The sequence below is a fragment of the Mchenga conophoros genome, linkage group LG4 (assembly GCF_057382185.1).
Source record: "Mchenga conophoros isolate Kocher_MC1m ecotype Shallow Benthic linkage group LG4, M_conophoros_male_GT1.1, whole genome shotgun sequence".
NCBI classification, from domain to species: domain Eukaryota; kingdom Metazoa; phylum Chordata; class Actinopteri; order Cichliformes; family Cichlidae; genus Mchenga; species Mchenga conophoros.
The window spans coordinates 15,765,033-15,786,991 of NC_140529.1; the positions used below are offsets into that span (position 1 = coordinate 15,765,033).

At 40.2% G+C, this 21,959-nt stretch overlaps 1 protein-coding gene across 5 annotated transcripts in view; it reads right to left on the reverse strand.

The window, feature by feature from the left end:
- Positions 1-21,959, reverse strand: part of LOC146575765 (myocardin-related transcription factor A-like) — a 38,169-nt gene that overhangs the window by 13,048 nt on the left and 3,162 nt on the right. For 2 of the 5 annotated variants that reach the window (XM_085270628.1, XM_085270627.1), the window contains exons 2-7: positions 18,131-18,196; positions 8,190-8,245; positions 7,613-7,688; positions 7,351-7,494; positions 3,432-3,607; positions 90-182 (exon numbers count right to left, since the gene is read on the reverse strand). In XM_085270628.1, the coding sequence (XP_085126754.1) occupies positions 90-182; positions 3,432-3,607; positions 7,351-7,494; positions 7,613-7,688; positions 8,190-8,245; positions 18,131-18,196 (611 nt within the window). Of the gene's footprint in view, positions 1-89; positions 183-3,431; positions 3,608-7,350; positions 7,495-7,612; positions 7,689-8,189; positions 8,246-14,705; positions 14,789-18,130; positions 18,197-18,289; positions 18,410-21,959 lie in introns of those variants that run through there. The other 3 variants (XM_085270630.1, XM_085270629.1, XM_085270631.1) reach the window with 3 other exon arrangements.

Below are 21,959 nucleotides of genomic sequence, written 5' to 3' on the forward strand. Positions count from 1 at the left end.
AATTTAGTCGTCATTGTGACAGGACTGAAGCGGTCCAGTCTAATGTATGCGTGTCTAACAACTAACAGAGCTGAACTGACAGATGTTACCTTGTTGGCACCTGTCCTCAGGAGAGATGACGCCCCTGTCTCATTGGTCAGCTTGAGTGAAATGGGTGACCCAGAAGGAGCTGTAGGTGGGACCTGATTGGTTGGATGGAAACACTGGCTGATCATTCATGGCTAAACTGCAAGGCATCAAAAAGAATCATCCCATTTGAAAAGGTCTTCATTTTTTTAAAGTAGTGAACATCGAAGATTGTGGTAAATGTAAAATTACATAGCAGAAAAGGTTTACATACAAAACGCACAATGTTCACAAATGCTCAATTTGTCCCCCCTCCAGATGCATGGCAAATGTCCATACGACAATCAAACTCATCTCATAGATGTCTGGAGTCGCTGCATCCACTGCTGTTACTTAGAGGCTGGTGGATCGATCCAAATATAAATACTCTCGATACCGACACTGGTATTGGATGGATATTTTGTTTCTGTCCTCTAAGCTCTAACCCACTAAACTGTGTTTGCTAAATCATTATTTTTTGGAAGCTGAAAAAATAAACTTCAAACATGCACTACAACTATATGTTGACTGTCACAAGTATATTATTTATAGCTCATTTAAACAGCAGAAGATCCAAAGTGCTTTAGAGGCAGGAACATTTACAATCCAGTGAGTCATTACATACCGCTCTCCCCTACGTAAGCTGCCTTTGTAAGTTGGAAGTATCTGTATCGGTACTGGCATTAGCAACATTGGTCATGTATTTACTTGGTATGGGATCAAAACCAAAAATCTGCAGTATCAAATCAAATCAAAATCAAATCACTTTTATTGTCACATCACATGTGCAGGTACATTGGTACAGCACATGTGAGTGAAATTCTTGTGTGCGAGCTTCACAAGCAACAGAGTTGTGCAAAATACAATAATGTAAACAAGCAAAATACAAGAATGGCTACATCTGAAACTAATAAATATATGTACAATATATAATAGTATATGCATTTCTGGATGTTTATACTAAATATTTTTCTATGTGTGTGTGTGTGTGTGTGTGTGTGTGTACACATATTTTACAAATTAAATAGAGTACACAATAAATAAAATATATAAAATAAAATATACAGAGTGAGACATGTGCAAAACAGTGGTGTTACTGTACAGTATGGAGTGCATAATGTTAAAGTTCCAGTAGTGTATGTAACACGACTATAGCCTCTTAGCTTGGTTTGGAAGTACTGTTGTTGATGCACTTCAATGAGGGAAGAACTGGATTTTAATTTATTCAGTAAATAAATCTCCAGGTAGTTTTCACTGCTTTTTATTCAGTAATTAAATGATACAAAACAGTACTTTTCCGTGCATCAGATGGTTGATGTAGCGAAATGCTAAACTTACTAGTGTGTGAGTGAGTGGGTGCTCAAAATGTTGTTATTTTCCCCTCACCAAAGCCTGGTTATCCCCTCTGTGACAACTGCACCCACTATAAACTCTCCCACACTTAGGGTTGCCAACTCCCTGAAAAATAAATAATGGACACCTCGTGGCCAGGGCCGGGCGACCCAGTTGTCTTCACCCTTCCCAGTGTGGTAGCTCTTTTTTTGTGTGTGTGAAATTATTTTTTAACCATTTGACTTGAATTTGATTTAAGTAGATGTGTATTCTTTGTGATATGAACACATGTGAAACAAATGATCATTTAGCCATTTATTTTTAGCTCAAAATGACAACATTAACACAGTAAAACAGGTCTCTTTCTTAAACAGAAGCCTGTCATGCTTAACTTTTGAGAATATAAGTAAATCTTTCTTTAAAAGAACTCTGTCCTGCTTAACTTAAAATAATAGAAAACAATAGAAAGAAAAATATTCTTGTAACAGTGCACATTTAGTGCATTTAGTACAATTGGCTTCAGCTGAGGTATTATTTCAGCTTTTCTAATGCTAATCAGCTGCTCCTGTTTGTAAACCCGCTTGTTCCCATGATTACGCATCATAACTCATCATCATTATTCATCTATGTATTACTTTTATGTATTAGTCATCTATTTGTTGTAATCATTTATCCTTGCAGTTGTTTATTACACAAAATAAATTATATTATCACACTTCTGGCCACATAGCGCTGATATTCACTGCACATGCCCATATTAACTTTTTCCAGCCAGGTGTTTTCCTTTTCCCATTCTTCCCTTTCTCTGAGGGGAACAAACATTGCTGCTCTAATGCTGGGCTCACACTGTGCGATTTTAGGCCCATTTTGAGACGATTTTTGAGTGATCGGACCGATTTTGGCCTTCATCGTGTAGTATACGTGGGGTAACGAGAAGTGATTAACACCTCACGACCAGCTCCCGATCATCAATCGCTCGTGAGCCGCTCACACTGCTCACGCGCAAATACGTAAACGTCGGTGAAAAAGACGGAGCAGCACGGCTGTGCAGCGTGTGATCTGGACACAAGCGATGGAGGCACAACTTGTAGAACTTTGGAAAGCTCATCCGAGCCTTTTCGATGTGGCCTCACAAAATGATCACGACCACAACAACCGTGAAAATAGTTGGATCGACACTGCTGCTCAGTCACAGCTGCCTGATCAATGTTTTTCATTAGCAATTTAGCAAAGTTGATGGTGGTGGTGTGTCTGTGTGAGTGAAAGACAGAGAGAGCGAGCGACAGATTTTCTGTTATAACCTTCATTTTATGGAGGCACAGTGTGAGCACTCAGGTCGCATCAGAGCATCGGGCGGTATAGTGTGAGACCTGCATCGTGACCTACCAACTTCTAACCCCTGCGAGTCAATCGTGCAGTTTGAGCAGGAGCTGAATAACGCGACTGAAAAAAATCGCACAGTGTCTGCCCAGCTTTAGGTGTACTGTCATCCGAGACTTGCACCGCAGTGTCGGCGTTTGTTCCCCTGTTGGCCATGCTTCTTGTTGTGGTCATCTGTTGTCTTCCGGTATTTTCTCTGTAAGCGACCTTTCCTCGACCAATGAGATGAGCGGTAATCTGAATTGTCATACTCGAATTGTCATAAGTGTGCTGTCAGCTCATTGGTCACAAAGCAGGAGAGGGGCTGGGAATTATGTTTTCAAACAAAGTGTTAATTCCATAAACATTTATAGACTACTTTTGATTCTCACTGTATTACGGGACAAAGTGCGTCCCTTATTAGCTCAATACGGGACGATTCCGTATTTTAAGGGACGGTTGGCAACCCTACCCACACTGTGCTACACCACCACCAGTGGTAAATCTGATGCACGTCACATATACACAGACAAATGCACTAATTCACAGCCTCTACATTGCTTTTAAGCTGTGGATTTACAGTCTTGCATACATTCTGCACAGCATCTTAGTCCCACTCTCTGCGGTGATCCTACCTGTGTAGGAGACGGGATGCCATGGCCTGTCAGTGTTTCCTTTGGAGTGGGCAGAGGTCCCAGGCCCAACGAACAACCCTCCTCACTGACAGATGTGGACTGCTCTGGAGACAGACTGTCATTAGTGTCCTCATCAAATGAAGAGTTCTCTCCTGAGGCTCTTTGAAACTGCGTCTCTGAGAGGAGAAGCATTGTGGGGGAGACGAGGGAAGGAAATAAACATTATCTAGTTAAATTAGACCATAAAATAAATGTACTACCCAGTGATTCTAGGTCCTTGCCCAAGTCTGTGTGCCTGTGTAACACTATCACTTGCATTAACAGGAGCTGAGCCATTGGACTTCTGCTTGTGACTCTAACACCTTGTGGGCACCTCCAATCCAGACAAATTATCACCGGTGCCTCCTCCACAAGTATCGGTGACTCATCAAAGGCTTGCATTTGTTAATGTTCAATATCCTACAAAAATGCACACAAGACACTCGTCCCCAGTGTCTCGTCAACAACTGACACAGAGAGCGAGAGAGCTGTCTAAACTACTTAAACACTTTTCTGTAGTCATATCATGTCCACCAGAGCCAGTCCTAGATGCACTTATGATGAGTCAGGTTTTTGTCAAGCATTTTGCTTTTCATTCATCTATGTTCATTTCCCACACAGCCAAACAAGGCTTTTATAACAGTTTTTATGTAACAGATGGCGTCTCTCTAAGGATGACGTTGTGCTGAGGATTCTGAAGGATCGTCTGTGTAATTTATGCGATGAATATTTGAACTGTTTATGTGACGGCTTCCCCTGTTTATGCCTGCTATACTAATAATATTCTCTTTAAAATATCTTTAAAATATGTTTCGTATGCAACAGATAAATGCAGCTGAGCATGATATAATAGTAAATCAGATACAGCAATGTAAAAAACTGCAAAGAAAATTGTCAACCACATGCCCAAAGTTTCCTTATTAGCCAGCCACAGGAAGGTTAAGACATCTTACAGCATAGCTTTAATCCAAGCCTGCCAGCTTTCCCATGCGCCATATCATATAATCATTTCATTATTATGCAGACTTATGAGTCTTCACAGGGATTTAAGGAATAAAAGTACCCGCTAGGATCCCCAGGACTGCTGTAGAGCCATTTTTTTTAATAATAGAACTGAGTTATTAAATTACAGGAGGTGCTAACGGGCAGTAGCCCACTGCTATTTAGAACACACTGCTGTCCATTAATTTACCATCAGCAGGTAATGATGAAAAGACAACACGGGGCTGATTTAATAATGCAATGACTCGCTTACAGCTGTGCTGTGTGTGGGTGTGGGAGTGCATCATGCTTTGTATGCTCATATGTCAACCTCATCTAGCTAGTTCCTGGTGCTCCTACCAAAAGTGGCGGTAATGTAATTGTGTTTATTGTGTAGCAGTGACAGAGATGGATATTCCACTGACACAGTCTGTTATTAAATCTCAACCTTCTTCCTCTACACATCAATCAAGCAGCTGGACCCACTGATTCCTTGCTCCCACAGTACAAAGAAAAAAAAAAGTGTTCTATATAAAAATCCCACTTAGACGATCCTCATCCTTATTTCAGGAAGTGTCTTTTATTCTTGGAGCTGTATGATGCCAGTGAGAGCAGACAACACATTCTCACTCCCAAAGTATAACAATTAAGGCTAGGTGACAAATCATATTACGCTTTTGGCCACCCAAAAGGTCCCTATATTACGAGTTCTGAAAAACGAGGAAACATGAGAACCGTTTGGAATAAATGTACGTTTATTTTACTTAAATCGCTTTGAAAACACGGAGGGCTGGAATACAGGGCTGGAACACGTGTTACCACGGGAGCTTCCCTCTATTCAATTTCATCCATAATCCGCCGTGTAGCATAGGAAGGCGGAAGGTCACCATAGAACGCCTCGGGACGTGAAAAATCATCGGTATATCACGCGTCGGGAGTGAGAACGGGCTGGAGCAGATGTACTTGATATGGCCAACTCAAACACAGAATTCAAATCCACCTGCTGCGCAAATCTCTTGACTACAATGGGCAACCAAACATATAGAAAATGACCTTGGTGGGTAAAATTTCACTGCTATATGTCAGTAGACTGCAGTCAACTGAACTCTGTTTTCTTAATTCTCCTAATTTAAGTTCATAATCCTAGCCACCGTGGCATTGTTGGACAAACATGTTCAAGATAGCCAAGAAAAGCCAAGCCAAGAAAGATCAAAACATTGCATTTACACCTTCTGTAGCTATCAGTCTTTGATAGCCAGATGAGAAGTGTTCAAGTCTATTTACTCTGGAGGAGACTGTAAAACTTTGTGAAAGGAGTTGAACACGAGTCAATGAGTAAGTGAAAGTCACTTCTTTTGCTGAGGATATCCTTTTATGTCAGTAAGCACTGCTATTTTTGCCTGCACAAGTGAAACTTTTGTTGAAGTGGATCTAACATTGTTGGTCTCAAAAACTCTCATATGATGTGAGAAAGTTATCAAACTGTTTGTCAGAGGGGAAATGTGACTGTTAAGACACTCGAGTCTCACATTAGTTGACACAACATTAGCATATAACCAGCTAACTGTGTTGTTTAGTTGCCTCATTGTCAGCTGTCCAGAGATGGAAGGGTGGTATATCTGATCTGCTGACAATAAGTAATTGCAACAATATTAGAATAAAAAAGCATGTTTATGGACGTTTTCATGTGTTACTTTTCAGATGATAAAATATAGCTAACATAGCTAAAGACACAAATCAAAATTTGCGTTCGTTGCTGTGTATTTTTAATGGGTTGATTCTAAGTTTATGACAATGCATCTATTTGTTGGAAGATGTAGTTGCGCACTAATCAATGTATATTTATGAAAACAGCATTCTTTTTTTCTATTAAATTACCTCAAAAAATTACTGGAAAAGAGCTAAAAGCGCTCATTTCAGACTATAGATGAACGGAGGAAGCTCCATTAAGGGCCAGTGTGAAACAACTAAGGATTATTTTTTTAGTGATCTATTCTGAAAATATTAATATGCAATTGAATTAAGCTTAATAGGTCCCCATTATTTTAAAATGTCACCTCTTCAATTAGCAAGTGATTCTCTATTAACAGGCACTGTGATTGTTTAAAACCAACCGAGAACAGAGAAGGAAGCAGTATCTTCGTCTCTTGTCTGTTAAAATGGGAATCAGAGGTCATGCATCATTTACAATTACCCCCCTCCAACCTTTCCAAACTCATAGAATTGATCAATTGAAGTGTTTGCCTGTCAGTGCGCTGTTTGTGAAAAATTTGTATGTTAGGTGGTTCTTGTTGACAGGTATGGATGCCTGTGTGAGTATGTGGTGAGGACAACTGAAGCATCTGGGATCTGGGAGGAAACAGTACGTTTATGATAGGTGGAGGAAGGGGCCAGGAGGGATGTCCTGTCAGGAGCCTCACAGTGTGGGTGTGTTTTGATGAAAATCTATATCACACGTCCTTCTTCCACACAGACTGTGCGCAGGAAATTATATAGCAATGGTACACCTGTTGATTGTTGAGGGGGCAGAAATAATAAAACAAAATTTGCAAAGTAAGGCCTTCTAAAGTTGGCATGACTAATGTGTTATTGTGCAACAGCCCTACATATCGAGACTGTGTGAAGAAACATTGGTATTGGTTTGTGTACTGATGGCTGGAAAATAGAGACTTACAGACAAGCTCTTGAAAGGCTTACACAAGTTGTCCGCAATAACTGCATCTATCTGCTTAAGATCATTATATCTGGTCTCAACGCTTTGTTTGTGGGTTTTTTCTCTGCGGTCAGCTTATTGCAATCAACCATAAATAACTCTGCACTTATAACATTTAAGCTAATAATTTCCTCCACTCAGCAGAAGTAATCCTGAAACTGTTGCCTAAAAATAGTTCTCACTTACCTATGAAGGCTTGTTTAATACTGGAGTGAACGGGTAGAATGTTTTTATGGATCAACTCCATGGGCCCTGGCCTCTGGGCAATCTTATCATTCAAATCAACAGCGAGGCATGCTTTCTTCAGCTGCTTGACCGGAAGGAACGGCTCTGCATAGACACACAAACCAGGCATGGAAATTCTTTACGAGTGTGCATGGATGTAATGGGTCTTTTTCCATTAGATTGACCAAAGTTCCAGAGGTATGAGGCTCTGTGTAGTGTTTACCCTCCAAGATGTGCATCCTGATCAGTTCAGATTTCTCTGGTCGACTCCTGATCTTTCTCTTGAGATAGTCTTCCGTCTGGAGAGAGACCAAGAGACAAGATGAAGAAGAAGGAATGGAAAATCTCTCAGTTTTGCACTCACAAATCCTTTATTGTGCACTGTTAAACATTGTGGTTCCTCTCCTTCTTTAGGTGTAGTTCCACAAACCCTTCTCTTAACAATGTAGACCGTGCTTCCTAAGCTAACTAAAGGGCCTGTGTTTATCTAATCATTTTAGCTAGTTACTAATGGAGAATTACTTTAACCTACTCATCCATCTTCCCACGTACTCACTCACAACTGCTGATGATGTTGCCCTTGGGGCAAGCACTGATTTGGTGGATAGTTTCGCATTACTCTATACAAGTCTATTTGTCTGAGCCAATGGTCTTATCCCAACTCTTTTTTTGGCTTACATTAAAGCAGGAAAAGACAAATCAGAATGCTTCTGTAATGATGCCACGTGTTTTAAAAACTCTCAAAGCTTAAATTGCATCAGTTTTGACATCAGTGACTGATTTGAGGATGGCATACTCACCCGAGCCCGTTCCAAGCTCTTTCTCTGTTCGTGGAAGGCAGCTGAAGTTTTCAGTGCTAAGAGGATAAAAAGAGAGAGCATAGTAAAGAAAAAAAAATCAGGCAAAAAGAGTAAAAGTGTATTGATGCTAGTGGGGGTTAGCAAAAGAGCGTTTCATGGATCTTTGCCTCTTTAGTTCAATTTCAAGTCTATTGATGGTCTCAGCCAAAGCTTTTTCCTGAGTACCAGTTCAATGTAGTGCATAAAGTACAATGATGGCTGGGATACTGGTCCCCAACAACAGCTGCTGTAAAAAGCTTAAAAAAATCACAAAGTCAAAGGAGAAATGTAAAGGGATGAAGTCTGACTGCTTCGATCCAATGAGCTTCTCTACAGCAGTGGATTTCCTGGAAACTGTTCAGCATTCAAAGATGACTTAAGTAGGACTTGTGCAGGTTTGTGATTATGCAAAGCCTCAGGATTAGTGGTAATGGAAACCTTCGAGGTAATCATGACACCGTGATACTGAGTTAAATGCAACAGCTCAACCATTACAATATAGCTTTGCTTCTAAGCAGTCTAAGACAAAAAAGAGGATCTAAATCTTGACCTAATAAATATTCTACATGTGAGAACCAAATTATTTAGCAGCAGACAAAGAATTTTGTTTAAATATTTTAATAAATGTTTCAAACTTTTAAGAACAAGCGGATTTCCAGATACATTTGGTAATGTATTTGACAATACCTGCAAAACCAGCCAACTCTAATGTGTTTCAAAAATAACCAAAATCTGACTTTGTTTTTGGAAACTGTCTGTAAAATTCCTCCAAGTGGCACAGTTATTATTTTACCTTCTCTTTAAATACAATGGTCCAGGTGTCAAATTTCCAAATTGGCCAAGTAAAGCTTATGTTAAAGCTCAACGAGGAAGATCTGTAACCACTAATCTTCCTGTTTTCCTGGATGTTCAGGCTGCTAGTTTATGCTTTACATCACTTCCTCTTCCCCACACTATTAGATTCAACACTGACACCATTACTCTAGTTTGGTCATGTTCTTGGCAATCGGACTCTCACATTAACTGTCAGTAAATTTAGGTCTTGGTGTTTAAATTGCTGTAAAGAAAAACACCACTGTGGATGACCGAGTAGTCACATGTCTTGCACTGACTTGAAAATTTGGACTTTGATCCAAAATGTATGATTAATGATTCAGTCTGTGATCTTTCCATGTGAAGATACCATCAAGCATGGATTGGTGGGTGATGGTGTTGGGGGAGCTTCACTGCTAGTGATTGCAATTTATCCAGAATTCAATCTATCACAGTACTGTGTAGGACTACATGCCATCTTATCTGGTTCACAAAAAGATGCACTCAGTAAAATATTGCTATTTGCTGGTGGGTTGTTTTTTTTTTAAGTTGCAGTGTGTTTGACCTCTCAGGGCCACCATACAGGCAGCACATTTATTATATAGTGTCCCCATATCCATACTACATGTATGTGAGGACACTGGAGTTTTTTGCACTCAAAGTCTTAGACTCAACTTTAGCCCAATGTGTTTACATCACTTGTGTCTTAAACCAAGTATGAAGTTGTCAGTATCTACGATGAGGGCTGCATGTCATTTTCTAGTCACAATATAGTTTCAAATCTCATGCGGCAAAGCTAGGACAACAAAAAAAATGTCTTACTGTACTGTACTTCACACACACACAGTATGGCTGCATTATCAAACCCGGGGCAGAACTGCTGGTACCTAAGCCTCAGTTCACGTCACTGAGCACTGTCACACTGCCGGTACACACTCACTCTCACACACCCTGGAGAGCCCTCTTAGACCTCTCACCCATCCACAAGGAGGTTATGTGTCCACCTTGAGGGTGTATAAACCTGCCTGTCAGTCAGCTACACTGAAAATGAGTGATGGGATTGAGGGAAGGATGGCTGGATGAGCACACGGGGGGAGAGGGGGGTTAAAAGTGTGAGTGAAAGTGAAGAGGATAAAATAGATTTAAGGAAGATGAAGAATCATGAAAAAGATGTAGAGGAGATGGGGAGAGATGACAAATGAGAGGAGGCAGCTGGAAGAAAAATGGAACAACAGACCAAAGGGCAAAAGACAAGGAGGAAACAGAGAGTGCTGAGATGGGGTCAGAGAGAAAAGACCCCATTATGTGCACGAGTGGTTCCTTACCACCCTGCTAGAGCTAAGCAACAATCTTTAAACATTTTAACATTGAACAACATCACTTCCTCTGACAGCAACTGTTCAGTCTCCTGCTGTCTAGCACTTCCTCTTTAATGTCTTTAGCTGTCCTGCAGGTCAGCTGTGTAAAGTGTGATACATTTGCAAATACTGCACCAAGTATACATGCAATACTCAGATATTTACAGAGCTCATAATCTGTGGAGGAGCATCTGCAAAAGTAAATATTGCAATTCCATGCAACTAGGGCAGGTTTACTAATTAATGCTTTCAGTCTCTTTCTTGTGTTTTTGCTCATTATATCAACTGTGTTAACAATTCTTTAGAAATAAAAAAGGTCCCCGTCTCCTTTGTTTAACTCAGCCTGATCACATGCAGGTTAGTGTGAACTCACAAACTATTTTTAGTGTTTTTTCTAAGAAGTGTAAAAATTACAAACTAGGTGAGGTATCACACTGAGTGCTGTGTCAAGTTTCCCCACAAGAACAACATGGCTGTAGCATGGTTTTTACCTTACTAAGGTTAGAAAGAGGCTTAAAGCGAAGTGCAGTGCATACTGGGCCGAATGGTCCAGGGAGAAAGACTGGTCTGTTGTACTGGCTCTGTATATATACTCATCTTGCGGTCATGAAGGCAAGGCAAGGCAAGGCAAGTTTATTTGTATAGCACAATTCAACAACAAGGTGATTCAAAGTGCTTTACAGAGACATTAGAAACAAGAACAAATAAAAAGCATGATTTAAAATTGATTAAAACAAGCAAATAAACTAACTAACTAATTAACAAACAAACAAACAACAGTTTGTTTGTTTTGCATGCTCATTATTGCAAAACATGGCTGACTTATGAGTTTCTTTTTCTCTTAAAGGTTGTTCCCAGGCACCACATAAATCTAGTCAATTAGAACATGACAACAGCAAGCACACCACAGAGTTCAGGGGCGCTGCAATACAGCTTTTACGTGACAAAACTAACTTTCAGGTGCTTTCTCAAACAAAGAACTACCGGTAGTTGATTTTGTGCACCCTACCCTGGCTCAACTGCAACGTTCCTGAATACTTCTGCAGAAAACTAACAAAGCTACACACCTTTTGTTAAGAAGCAAAGAGAGGCATGGGATAACTGAATTAAAACATATGCACATAACATTCATCTTTGATCTCCATGTCAGTTTTTTTTTTTTTTTCAAACATTCGGCAGGAAAGTGGAAGCAGATAAGAACTGTGATGACTCCTGTGGTCACACCTAACATGACCACGACGAGCGTGGTGCGCACGAAATGCTGTCAATAAATAAAATGGAAACTTAACAGTACCAGCATGTTAACAAAGATAACATTTAAATAATTCCATTTTAGAGTTGTTGTTTGTCTGCCCACAAAGATAAGATGACATTATTGTATTATAAATGCTACCTATAGCGAGGGAAAATAGTAAATGCATATTTGTGATGGCGAATACATTCAGCAGCAGTAAAGCGCTTGCATACAGAGTCCATATGAATAGTGTTCAGGCTCCCAGTTTAAACATCTACCACATGAGCAGGTAAATATTAGAATCATTAGCAGATAATGATTCTAACTGTCTCTTCTGACACTTCCTGTGTCAGACTGCTTATAGACCTACTGTGAGAAGCATTGTCAGAGGAAGACTGAGCCTCATTTTCTGAAGAAAATAAAATGTGGGGAAAGCTAAAGTTAGCCACACTGAGCATAAAAAAACCACCATTAATAGTACCAGTTTGTAAAGCATTCAGAACTTTGTGCATTACATACTTATATTAATGCATGCACTGAACAACATATTATGCTCCCTAAAGTAGCATTAAATGGAAATTGTCCATTTAACAGGATAATTAAGACTCTATAAACCAAACAGAAAAAAAGTGCCTTTTTTAAAAACTGAGCCAAAAGTAGCAGCTAACTTGGATGGCAGATGGGGAACTATCACAATCTGATAAGAAGCAGCTACGGATATGCATGATGGCAGCTGCAGTATGATCTTGAGTAACTCACTGTAAAGATTGAAAGGAGACAATGACACCTAGAATAAACCTAAAATGGCACGGCGGACTGCACTCAGATGCTTCTGTTTTCATTTCATTACTAACTTGCATCAACTAATGTAGCTGTTATGCTGAAATGCATCTTTCTCTGTTCAATGTTGCGTGTTACTTGATTTATATGTTAAATTTTCTTGTGCTGCTTTCATGTTATTTTGTATGAGCCTATATGCAATCCTCAAACGTAAGCATTTGAAAAAGAAGCAAACTGCAACACATGGCACAAGCTTTTTATAACATATGGGGGGGATGAGTCTGCCTACAGGGACAAAGTGGAGCGACTGACAGCGTGGTGCAGGGACAACAACCTGCTCCTGAACACAACCAAGACGAAGAAGACTGTTGTGGATTTTATGGACATTAAACCACTTTACGTCAATGGGGATGGGGTGGAGATGGTGCCAGACTTCCGCTTCATGGTAGTTCACATCTAGGATGACCTGTTCTGGGGTGTGAACACAGTGGAGCTGGGAAAGATGCTCAGGAGAGACTTTATTTCCTGAGAATCCTCAGGGAAAACAACATCCCTCAAAAGCTGCTGGTGTCCTTCTATCATTGTTCAATAGAGAGCATCCTATGCTACCGCCTCTGTGTGTGATTGTAAAGATGGCCCAAGGGATCACTTTCTGTTTTTTACCCCCTCTAGATGAACTGCACTGCTCTCGTTGTCTCAGGAAAGCAGGAAATATCATAAAAGACTCCCCACACCCTGCTCATAATCTCTACAAACTGCTGCCATCAGCAATAGTCACACTGTTAAAAAAAACATCTTTAAAAAACGGTAATATTCCGGCAGCTGGGGCGCCAAAATACTACCGTAACATAACAGAAAATAACTTCCTCATAAAAATACGGTTATTTTCAGTAATGACAATACAGTTTGTTGCGCTAATTTTACATGGCATTCTGCCTTTTCCAAGTGCTTTTAGACATTAAATTAGGAACATCTTAACGTGATCAAACAATGAAATTACCTATAAATAAGGTCAATGAATGTGGCAATATGAATCATAATACGTAAATGTACAGAAATATACAGTTAACAGTTGGTTTAAATAATAATGGATTGCATGCCTTGGGACAGACTGACAGAGCCGAGGCTGCCATATCGCACCATCAGCCCATCACCAGTAGGTGAAGAGTCTTGACCACGGACACAATACCGAGAGTGTCCGAGCCGGGGCTCGAACCGGCAACCTTCTGATCACAAGGCAAACTGCCAACTCTTGAGCTATGATCGCCCTAAATAGCAATGATAATAATACTTATGTGATGTAACACAAGCTTATAGGGATCATGTTATATACTTTTCCATAGCATTACATTTGAATTCAACAGTTCAATCTTTCAAATAACCGACAGATATTTGTGAAATCATGATACATTTGTGAATGTATTTTTACAATCTAAATATGCATATGTACAAAAAAGTATATTTAAAAAACAAGTAAATTGTGTTTTACTATATTTACAGTGATGTTATGTTATTTTACCTTTGACATGTAAAATCACAGTCTACTTATGTAAATTTAATGATATTCTAGAAAGACAGTACAAAACTGTAAAATATACAGTAAGATACTTTGACATTACTATTTTTAGAACAGTGCAGTTCTCCCCTATAGTTGTTAGGGCTTTGAATTACAAGTAATCACTTCCAATACAACCTGACGAATACGGTCCAATGGATGACAGCCTGTAACATCCTGTGCAATAGTGTTTATGTGCAATAAGATTCTTTCCATTATAACTGAAAGACTATTTTATTCCTCTTTTTTATACTATTCTTTTGTAATTATATTAAAACCTTTTTCTCCTGACACCACAGGGACTCCACTTAATAAAGATAATTGGATTCTGATTCATTTTGCGTCATCTTATAGACAAAACTAGTCCTTCTTTTGTAGCAAAATACACATATAATTTTCTTTCTTTTTCGTGATTTGCCATTAATTAATTTTTTAACAAAAATTTAAATCCCATTTTTTCAAAAAATTTTATAAATGACCTTTCAGATAAAATAATATCTGCTACACGCTTAAATGCTATGTCACACCTTTAGTGAATCTAATGGACCAATGAATAAATGAGTGTAATGCCATGCAGAAGTCTTGAATCACTTCTTTATATTTTGATAGGGAAATGGCAAAGAGGCGCAGCAATTTACTGAAACATGCACACATGCATGGAAATAAAGTGGGCAATAAGGTAAAATAGAGTTTGTGCAATTCTAAAAAGCTTGAAAGTCAATATTTGGTATGACCACCTTTAGTCTTCAGTCTGAACTGTCTTAGGCAGCTTTCTTGTCATTTCTTTAAGTAGCCTTCAGGAATAGTTCTCCAGGCTTCAAAGCTTTGGATGTGTCTGCTGTTTGTGCTGATCTCTGTCAAGAAGACCCCACAGTGCTTCAATAATGTTGAGGTCCAGGGGAGGCCAATCCATGACTGATAGTATTCCACTGTGTGTTTTTCACTCATATATATATATTAAAAAACACCCAGCACGCCCCTGCGGGCGGTTTATCCTTCAAGCTCGGGTCCTCTACCAGAGGCCTGGGAGCTTGAGGGTCCTGCGCAGTATCTTAGCTGTTCCCAGGACTGCGCTCTTCTGGACAGAGATCTCCGATGTTATTCCCGGGATCTGCTGGAGCCACTCGCCTAGCTTGGGAGTCACCGCACCTAGTGTTCCGATTACCACGGGGACCACCGTTACCTTCACCCTCCACATCCTCTCGAGCTCTTCTCTGAGCCCTTGGTATTTCTCCAGCTTCTCGTGTTCCTTCTTCCTGATATTGCTGTCATTCGGAACCGCTACATCGATCACTACGGCCGTCTTCTTCTGTTTGTCTACCACCACTATGTCCGGTTGGTTAGCCACCACCATTTTGTCCGTCTGTATCTGGAAGTCCCACAGGATCTTAGCTCGGTCATTCTCCACCACCCTTGGGGGCATCTCCCATTTTGACCTCGGGACTTCCAGGTTATACTCAGCACAGATGTTCCTGTACACTATGCCGGCCACTTGGTTATGGCGTTCCATGTATGCCTTGCCTGCTAGCATCTTGCACCCTGCTGTTATGTGCTGGATTGTCTCTGGGGCATCTTTACACAGCCTGCACCTGGGGTCTTGCCTGGTGTGATAGACCCCAGCCTCTATGGATCTTGTACTCAGAGCTTGTTCTTGTGCTGCCATGATTAGTGCCTCTGTGCTGTCTTTCAGTCCAGCTTTGTCCAGCCACTGGTAGGATTTCTGGATATCAGCCACCTCCTCTATCTGCCGGTGGTACATACCGTGCAGGGGCCTGTCCTTCCATGATGGTTCCTCGTCTCCCTCCTCTTTCTTGGGTTTTTGCTGCCTGAGGTATTCACTGAGCACTCGGTCAGTTGGGGCCATCTTCCCAATGTATTCTTGGATGTTCGTTGTCTCATCCTGGACTGTGGTGCTGACACTCACCAGTCCCCGGCCCCCTTCCTTCCGCTTAGCGTACAGCCTCAGGGTGCTGGACTTGGGGTGAAACCCTCCATGCATGGTAAGGAGCTTTCTTGTCTTTATGTCAGTGGCTTCTATCTCCTTCTTTGGCCAGCCTATTATCCCAGCAGGGTACCTGATCACGGGCAGGGCGTACGTGTTGATGGCCCGGATCTTGTTCTTACCATTCAGCTGACTCCTCAGGACTTGCCTGACCCTCTGCAGGTACTTGGTGGTTGCAGCCTTTCTAGCGGCCTCTTCATGGTTCCCATTCGCCTGCGGGATCCCCAGGTACTTGTAACTGTCCTCTATGTCTGCAATGTTGCCTTCTGGTAGTTCAATCCCCTCAGTTCTGACTACCTTCCCTCTCTTTGATACCATCCGACTACACTTCTCCAGTCCGAACGACATTCCAATGTCATTGCTGTATAGCCTGGTAGTGTGGATCAGTGAATCGATGTCTCTTGGCATACAGCTTGATGTCATCCATGTACAGGAGGTGGCTGACAACTGCTCCGTTCCGTAGTCGGTATCCGTAGCCAGTCTTGTTAATGATCTCACTGAGGGGGTTCAGGCCTATGCAGAACAGCAGTGGGGACAGAGCATCTCCTTGGTAGATCCCGCACTTGATGGTGACTTGTGCTATGGGCTTGGAGTTGGCCTCTAGTGTTGTATGCCACATCCCCATTGAGTTCCTGATGAAGGCTCTTAGGGTCCCATTGATCTTGTACAATTCTAGGCATTCCAGTATCCAGCTGTGGGGCATTGAGTCATAGGCCTTCTTGTAATCAATCCAGGCAGTGCACAGGTTGGTCAGTCTGGTCTTGCAGTCTCGGCTGACTGTTCTGTCTACCAGTAGCTGGTGTTTTGCGCCTCTGGTATTCTTGCCAATTCCTTTCTGTGTCCCACTCATGTATTGACCCATGTGCCTGTTCATCTTAGCCAATATGATGCCTGACAGGAGCTTCCATGTAGTACTGAGGCAGGTTATTGGTCGGTAGTTGGAGGGGACCGGTCCCTTCTTGGGGTCCTTGGGGATCAGGACCGTCCGGCCTTCGGTTAGCCATTCCGGGTGTCTCTCGTTAACTAGCAGCTGGTTCATTTGAAAAAAAAAAAAAAATATATATATATATATATATATATTTTTTTTTTTCCCCTCGTTGTATATTGTTTTCTCTTCTTACTTTTGCATCTTTGTGGTCCAGCTACCCAATCTGGCTGTGCAAGAAACTGCACAATGACAATAAAAAGCTCTAAGTCTCAAAGTCTAAGTCTCTTTTTCTATCCTTTTACTGCATTGGTAGTGTATTTGGGATCTTTTTCATCTTTTTCATCATTCCAGATGGTGTTGCATGGTCAGTCAAAATCGAATCATAATTCTGTGTACATAATTCCATCAATTTTGACAAGATCCACAACAACACTCACTAAAATGCATCCCTAAACCATGACAGAGTGTTGTACAGACGGCTGTAGATACTCATGGTTGTACTTCTCTCCTGACCTCATCAGTATGTGTTGATGACAATTTCAGAAATTTTTAAAGGTCCTGTGTTACTGGAGTTTTTCCTGTTTCTTAGGAGATGACATTCAGATACTGTTCAGACTCTGTACATCATGCTGTTATATGTCATGACAAATAACTGACAAATAATTCTTTCAGAATTGCCTTTTTGATGTGAAATTCAGTTTTATTTATATCAAAATTTGCTACGTTTGACATTTTGGATAAATTCAACTGAAAAAATGGGAACAAAATAGATGTTCTTGTGATAGGCTGCCAGTAACAAACAGTCTATTTAAGTTAAAATGACTTCTTTGATAAGTTGCCCCTTATGTGTAGACACAACTCTGGTTTATCTATTAAGTTAAGTGCTTGAATGATTGATCAGTCAGTGTTTAGTGGCTTAACAAAGAAACAAACAAGCAAAAAGCATTCTACTGAAAATGGCGAGATACAGGGAATGGACTGAAAATCAGTGAAAAAGCAGCCAGTGTCCAAAGAAAAACTTTGAGCTTTCAAAAGGACAAATTAAAAAAATACAACAAAGTCTGGCTCTTTGGCAGCAAAATATAAAAAACCATACAGTGGGACCCAAAACTTTGGCGCAGTACTAGATGTGCTGGTTGTATCTACTAACAAGGTTATTGTAAGAGTTTACATCAGCTTCATTTTACAGTTCATATCAAAATATTTCTTAAAAGTGTTTTGTTGTAACTTACGTGGCATGATCCCCTGGCTGACGAGCTCCTCTCTGCTCCTTCTCTGTTGCAACTTCAGCTGAAGAACTGAACACCAAGATGCAAGTCAGTAGCGGCAGAATGAATGGAAAACATCATCAGACTGAGTGTGTATGCATGTTTATCTCAGTTCTCACCCACCGAATGCCACAAAGGTAGAGACATTACTAAGCAAATGCCCACGAGCAAAATGAAAGCAGTAGATTGAAGCAGTGATATATCCAAGTTACTCTATGAGGACTTTTCTGTCTACACTATTAGCTGCTACAAAAATTGTGATCTTTTATGATCGGATGCACAAAGGTTATGTAACACACTACAAAGGGAAGTCAGACACACACATGAACACACGTACTGGCAGTTTCCTGTTTCACGTTTTTGATGAAATGGCAGCCCACAGTCACACATTCGTGACATTACAAGATCCCACAGAGTGTGAGAAAAAAAAGACAGCAGACTGCTCATTTTGAGAGCACCTGGATTGAACTTGATGCTTGTTTGATTGTATTTTATAAATTATTGATTTGTTCACACAACTTTATTTATATCTGCAAAACATTTTGAGGGCTGAACTTCAAGATGATATGAAAATATGGACTGGCAGGAAAGGATTTTCTGTTCATCAGCACTTTGATCTGAGCAGTGAGTTGCAGTAAAATGCAGTAGCTGGAAATGTTTTGAGTGTGAAGGTCTTTTTCACGCACTCTGACTTTCTGCATCAACAGTATTAGTACACACAGTTGCCACATAGAAGTGTGGCTGAGGTGTTGCACAGCGTATTATAAGTTGTGACTATCAATAAGAAATAACTTCACCTACAATCACAGGTCTTTTCAGAGCAGATCAGGCAATATGACAATGTGACGTGGTGATTGAATGGGATTAATAAATAACTTTTGGTCTCAGCTGCAGGTTTTGGTTCCCATGTAGCAAAGCCAAACATTTATGTTTAGCTTGTTTCTTTTAACACAAATGAAGCGCGTGCATCTTTTGATAGTTTTTGGGGAAAATCTTATGACAAAGTGAGGAAATGCACAACAGAATAGCTGTGTTATAATATTCTTTCTTTTTGTTTTTTGCCTGGTCACATTTTGTTCTCATTTTCCTAAATAGGTTCTATTAAATGTTTAAATTTAACCTTCTACAGTAAGTACAAATCCAGTACTCAGTGCTGAGCCATAATGTCTGATCAGTGGTTTGAAAGGACATATCCATAAAGTGAAAATTTACTGCTGTACTTTCTGGGCTGAAGCTGACTGTCACCCCAGTGACATTCAAACTGTAGCTCATCTTTCCTCATCAGAGTATTCCTCCACCATGGGCTAAGACCCCATGTGGGTATGCTTGATCAGCACTTTGTCAATTTTAGACAAGTAAAAGAAATAAACTAATACAGAAATACAGTTTGGTTAAATGTAGGTGATTTTGGGCTGTCTTCGAACTGTTTTTTCCAGGGGGGAACTGATGTTAAAAAACAAGAATTGGGTAAAAAAAGTTTGAATTTATTATGGATTTTCTCAACACGGGGTCAAAAGTATACATATAGACTCAAATGTACATACACCACCATTAATATTTGGTTAAATGTCCCTCGGCATGTACCACTTTGACCAGAACCCTATGGTAGCCATCAATAAACTTTGGGCTGGACATCGTACCACTTTTTCTTGACAAAATTGTTAGTTCATTTAAATTGGTTGGTTTCCTGGTTAAGATTTATTTTTCAATGATGGGCCACAAATTTTCAAAAGAGTTAAGGTTGGAGCTTTCAGAAGCCAGTTTCAGAAGCTTAATGTTACCCTTCAGCTATTCCAAAAAACCAGTTTTGCTGAAGCTTTGGGATCTTTATCCTGTTGGGGCATTCAACTGTGTCCCGTCTGACCATAAAGATTATTGAATAAAGCAGGCTAACATTTAGACTGACCATTCCATTTTCTGGAATAGGCTTCCGAAATCCCCAAGTTCAAACCTATTAAAATGTATGTACTATTCTTTAAAAGCCAGGTCCATGCAAAGAAACCATCCAATTTACACTAACTTCAACTACCAATTCCTTCACGAGGAATGGTCAAATATCCAGACAGTCTCAAGCCAGAAGCTTTTTGGTGGCGACCAAAAGAAGCTGGCCGAAGTGAAACTTGCCAAGGGACATTTAACCAAATAATAGTGGGGGTCACAGAAAGTTGGTTCATCTGGTCATAGTGTTTATAGAGGAAGAAACTTTTCCTTTTTCATCCAAGTAACTTCTTCAGTCTCACCTGACTGCAGGTTTCCCCCACTTTATAAACAGTACATTTGTGTAATGACCGAAAGTAGCACCAATGACTAACAAAGGGCCGATAATTTCAGAAAACTACATTCGAAACCTTAGGGGTATGAGTTAATTGCTTCCATATGATAAATAATAGACATATTATTGCCCAGTTTGTTAGAGAACTGAAATCAGGTTAACCTCTTAAGCCCCAACGCCTAACCCCAAATGCGATCTCCTGCCTTTTGCCCCCGTATCCGGGGTGTTGGGGCTTAAGAGGTTAAAATAGATGAACTGCTGCACAGAAAACACTGAAACCACTAATTGTAATACAGTACTATGCAAACATCTACCCCTCATTTCTTCCCATTTTCTAGGAAAATGGGAATTAGGTTAAGCTACTTTTCTAAAACATGTACAAATTGGAAATATGGCACATAAGGCAAAAGTTTGTACAATTTTAACAAGCCAGAAAGTCAATATTTTGTAAAACCACCTTTGTTCTTCAACAATGTCTTAGGCAACTTTCTTGTCATTTCTTTAAGAATTCCTCATGAATAATTCTCCAGGCTTCTTGAAGGACATTCACAGGTCTTTGGATGTTGGCTGCCTTTGTTCCATTCTCTGTCAAAATGATCCCACACTGCTAATGTTCAAAGAAAAACTTTGATAGACTTTCAGAAAACCTATAGAACTATTACTAAAGACCACTTGAACAATGACAAAATGACAAGAAATTCACTGGAAACAATATATAAAGAAATGAGGGGCGAGTCAAGATTTTTGCACTGTATGTACTGTAATGAACAAGATTTGGATATTAACAGATTTCAAGTCTTTTCTAAACCTGAATCCAAACTTCCACATCTATCTCTTAAATCTCCTGTCTTCCTTTTACATTTTCAGGTTTTCAGGTTCATGTCTTCTGTCTTTATACCTGTAAAAAGTCTTACTTAATAAGGACAAGCTGAATGTTTTCAGAAATTTGAGTGTGGCCTACATTTTCTTCCCTGAGTTGGAAAAAATGGGACCATGCTGTGTTACTGTGGCCCATTAGAATCTACAGATAGTCCTTATGAGCGACTACAAAAGCATTCAAATCGCTTTGATTTCTGTGATGAGGACTTGGCTGACATGGATGGTGCAGTTTCTCCCCTTGGCAGCAGGAAAGATTTAACTGGCTCCTGCAGGGAAACATGGGCAGCCACACTAAGCAAACACTAACACAGATACTCATTACAAGCATGCATAATATTTGCATACGCACGCAAACATACATTGCAGTGCAGATGCACATTTTAACCTCCACTTATGGTGGCATAGTGTAATCACATATAAACACACACACTGACAAACACTTACATTTGCAAAGTGATGTTACTGTATGTATTGAGAAAGAATCTATGTTTGCACTCACTGGTCAAACGCTACTACATAAGAGGAAGTCTCGCTTTAGCCTAGTCATAAACAGTTTATGCACACAGCACTTTGACCATGCAAAAGAGCCCATTGTGCTCATTGAGTAAAATGAAACATCGGATCTATGTCAAAGGGGGTTAT